Source organism: Penaeus monodon, unplaced genomic scaffold (assembly GCF_015228065.2).
Source record: "Penaeus monodon isolate SGIC_2016 unplaced genomic scaffold, NSTDA_Pmon_1 PmonScaffold_6358, whole genome shotgun sequence".
NCBI lineage: Eukaryota > Metazoa > Arthropoda > Malacostraca > Decapoda > Penaeidae > Penaeus > Penaeus monodon.
This window is the reverse complement of record NW_023661393.1, coordinates 5,001-9,488: the sequence shown is the minus strand read 5'-3', so window position 1 is coordinate 9,488 and position 4,488 is coordinate 5,001. Positions and strand designations below refer to the sequence as shown.

General features: G+C 49.0%; 1 protein-coding gene across 1 annotated transcript; it reads left to right on the top strand.

Annotated features, from left to right (window-relative positions):
- Window positions 1-489: 489 nt before the first annotated feature.
- On the top strand, window positions 490-4,079 carry LOC119571457 (leucine-rich repeat extensin-like protein 5; the record flags this gene model as incomplete). Its single annotated transcript, XM_037918753.1, has 8 exons — window positions 490-503; window positions 1,312-1,673; window positions 1,795-1,943; window positions 2,026-2,230; window positions 2,678-2,826; window positions 2,919-3,018; window positions 3,150-3,342; window positions 3,916-4,079. Coding segments are annotated over exons 1-8 (1,336 nt in total), but the record flags the coding sequence as incomplete, so codon positions are not given.
- Window positions 4,080-4,488: the final 409 nt, after the last annotated feature.

The window sequence follows — 4,488 nt, the reverse complement described above, 5'->3', positions numbered from 1 at the left end:
CCGTTGCTGACTTCCTCGGGGCTTGGCGCCCGGGCGCCGAAACCCGACGGGGGCAAGACGAGAAGTGACGTTACCCCCAGTAGCGGGATGAGGAGGGCAGACGCTGACCGAGATGAGGACGAGCATTTGGACGGAAGGGGCCGATGCAGCGGGACGTAAATGGGCCCATGGCCGGGTCTTGGGGCAGGAGAACCCCTCTGGGTGCCACTGCCAACTACCTCCGCCCCCCTCCCCAGAGGCCCCCAGCGGAGCAAAAAAAGCCAGCGGGTTGAAAGATTTTTGGTTTCTGGAACGATTTAAAATTACGGTTATTTTTTTTGAAGAATTTTTTTTTGTTCTGGGGACAATTTTTTTAAAAATTTACGTTTTTTGTTTCATGTTTGGGGTATTCAGAGCAGAGGGGTGGGTCTGCTTGATAGGGGGGATAGTGTACCCCAGGGGTCTTGTCTCTGGGGAAAAACATGTTTTAACATAAGGGACCGGGGAAACATGACGCGCGGGCTGTGAGCGGGGAGCGGGGGAACAACCCGAGGACGCTTGGGTGCTGCCCCTGTGAAGACCTCGTTTTCCCCTGTGACCTGGTAAATTTTGTTTGTATAAATATATAAAAAATATATATTAAAATTAAATATATATTTTAAAATATTATATATAAATATATAATTAATATTATGAAAAAATTCAAAATTTAAAAAATATCATTAATAAAAATTTTGCAAAAAAATTAAATAATATATATAATATATAATAAAATATATAAAAATATTATATAAAAAATATAATTTTAATATAAATAATATATAAATTAAAATTATATTATATATATAATATATTAATATATTATATTATATATATTATATATATATATAATTATTATATATTTCATATACGGAAATTTTATATTATATTATTATTATTATTATATAAAATTATTCATATATATAATTATATATATATATATATTATATATATATATACAAAAAAAGTTTCCCAGGTAAAAGGGGGCACCACGGGGTTTCACAGGAGCCCCCCCCAAACCCGGGTCTCTGGGGTTGTTCCTCGCCCCCGCTCACACCCAGTCGTCTGTTTGCCAGGCCCCTTTCATGTTAACACATTTTTTCCACAGGACAAAGACCCAGGGGCGTGCACTACCCCCCCCTATCAAGCGACGACCCGTCTGTCTGACATACCAAAAAGAAAAAAAATAAGAAAATTTTAAATAAAATTAGTCCTCAGGAAAAAAAAAAAATTTCCTTCAAAAAAAAGAACCGTAATTGTAAAAGTTTTCAGAACCAAAAATCTTTCAACCAGCGTGGCTTTTTTTGCTCCGCTGGGGCGCTCTGGAGGGGGTGTGAGCGGAGGAGATTGGCAGTGGACCCAAGGGGGATTCCTGCCCCAAGACCCGGCTCAGGTCACCATTGACGTTTGCATCGCCCTTCCGTCAAATGCCGTCCCATCTCGGTCAGCGTCGCCCCGTCCTCATCGCCGCTATGGGGTAAAGTCATCTTTTCGTCTGGCCCCCGCAGGTTTTGCGGCGCTCCGGTGCGCCAAGTCCCCCAGGAAGCAGGAAAGGCCCACACTAACCAACTCCTGCTCCCCGACGGGCTTCTGGGTGCTCCATTCCTACAAATGCCCAGCTTTCACCCGCGGGACTTTAGGTCCTTATTGGGGAAGTTAGCTACCAAACTGTAAAAAAACCCTCCCTGGCCAACAAGGCTCCGCCCAAACCCCTAGCCTCGTCAGCTGAGGTTTGGTGGGCTCCACGAGGCCCTCTATCCCCGCATCCTCTTGAAGTCGACCCGGATTTAGACTCTGTCCTTGGGGCAAGGGGCAGTCGCCAGCCAAATACTTTCACAGCCCAAACCCCTGGAAACAGGGGGACATCTTCACCGCGCACCCTCACCAGTTCCTCCAAAGGTCGACACACGCTTTTTCTGCGTCAGGTAGTCAAGGGCCCGCAAAAAAGTGCTCGTCGATCGGCCACATACACCGGAGCCGCTGCACCATGCTGCCCCCCCAATACAGCCTCCCCCGGCCCTTGAGGCACACAATGCCCCCCTTAAAACACAGTCTCCGTGGTGGTCGGAATCCATAGGGCCAAATATAGGCCGCATGGTCTTTCCCCCGTGTCCCCTGTCAGGGGGTGGCTTCCCCTTACTGAGCCCCCCACCGCATCGTGCGGTTCGACGGCACTTTCCCAAGTCGGGGCCCCGGGAACCAAGGACGGGGGGTTTGGCCCCCCCTTTTCCAAACCCGTCCGAGTTTTTGCCTGTACCATTTCTTAGCCTTAGGACATGCACGGTGGTGCCCTACCTGCCCCATCTTTGCAGCACTGCTGGAAGGCTCAAATCCGTTTGAGAGGACATTTTCTCCCCTCCCCGACACCGATACGTCTGTGTTCCTCACCCAGCCCCCAAAACCCAAACCTTGAAATTCTCAGGCTCCCTTCCCCAAAGCTACCTTCTCCACTTTAGCCTTCCCGGCCCCCGGGGGTCACGGGGGTGGCAGCTGGCCCTAGGCACGGGGTTGCCTTCAGGGAAAGGCCCCGAACCCCAAAAAACCCTCGCCAGCGCCACCCGCAATCTCAGGGGGGCTGCTTGACGTAGATTTGCAGTGCGGTCCCGTAAAGCGTCAAAAAGAAATCACGGGGGCCGGACCCCAACATCTCTTTCCCCAGCCGCAGGGTACGACTCCTACCAGCGCCTCCCAAACCCGCGCCAGCTGGGACAGTGTCACCCACCCACGATCCGCTTCTTAAGTGGGCCCGATATACCTCGGCCTGGTGGGGGTGCCCGAAAAAGGGGTTTCAAAGCCTCGCCACCTGGGGTAAGAGGCATTTGGGTGGGGCAATGCCCCAAACTTCCACCCCGGGGCCCTTAGTGCTGTTACCAGCGCAGGGCCTTTTTTCCCGGCTCCAGCCTGGGCAGATGCCCGCATTCAAATTTGGGGGAAATATGCCTCCCGGCCAACTTCCCCTCGTACTCAGCGGTTTGCCCCACGAATGTCGGGGGCCGAGGGGTGAGGGTGGGGAAGCGTGCCGTGAATAAAAAAACCGGGGGGAAGAAGGGGGGGAGGGAGGCCCAAAGAGGGGGTTGACCGGGGGGTTTGCCGCCACCTATACCCCCAAGGGAGCTGTTTATGGGTCCCAGCCTTCTGCAGGACCCCTGGCTGCGACACCGCTGCTGCCCCGGGGGTTTTCCCGCCCGGACCCCCCGGCAGACCCAGTAAATCGCACTCTGGATCTGTTTCCAGAACCTGTTCCTCTCGCTTCAACGTTTTAAACCCCGTGACGCCGCCTTTCCTCCCTTCACTTCCCCCCAGGCCCGAAACCCCGCCCTTAGAGTCTGCACCTCCCCCCATCAGTTCACTCTTCCGCGTTGCAGGCCTTGTCGGGGGATGCTGAGGGTTTCCCTCTTTCCCGATCAAATTGTCTTAGCACCCAACAAGCGCAGAATGTTTCCCCGCCTTCCTTGCCTGCATCTCGACGAGATGGTGCCCCCTGCTCGCGTGCCCTCTGTGCCCCTTCTGCCCTTTGTGCCATTTCCCCCTCATACCGGCCAGATGGGGAGGATAGGTCCCTCTGGCTGGCTTCCCCCCAGTTGTGCCTGCCTCAGCCATAGCCTCTTCCCTAGGTGCCCCCATCTTTGGACCCCTGATAAATCGGGGCTCGCACTGATCAAAAATCACAATCCCCCTCCCGACCCATTTTTTCGCCGGCCGCCCCCGTCTCTCTGCCCCCACACAAGCCTAGGCAGACGACGTGTTATCCCCAGGGTCGTGAAACAAAAAGCTACAAGAGGACCGAGACCACAGCGTCCCGCCCCCGGGGGAAAAGCCAAGTGGCGAGGGAGGGGCGAAAAAAAACACAAAATGACAGTCTTTCTTTTTACAATTATTTTCCGTACACTTTCTAAGGGACAATACGGGGGGAACCACATGTCACACTGCCGATACCGCTTATAACAGGGCAACAAAAGTTATAGGTCCAAGGGAACCACGAGGTCTTCCAGGAGCAGCACCCCCCGCGTCTTCGGTTGTTCCTCCGCTCCCCGCTACACCCCCCTCGCATGTTTTCCCAGGTCCCCTTTATGTTAAAATGTTTCGCACAGAGACAAAGACCCATGGCGGAGCACATTTAATAATAATATTATATTATTTTATATTTTTATGTATAAAAAAAAAAAAATATATAAAATAATCTATACTATACTATCTATATCTATATCATTCATCTATTATCTATCTATCATCATTATATAATATATATATATAAAATTATATATATAATATAATAATAGTATAATAATTATACAAAAAAAATTGATTTATTGGCCATTGTGAATGTAAATATATATAATATATATATATTTATAAATATTATATATATATAATATTATATATTATTTTAAATATATTGAAATGCATATAAAAAAAAAAAAAAAAAAAAAAAAAAAAAAAAAATATATTATATATAAATATAATAATAAA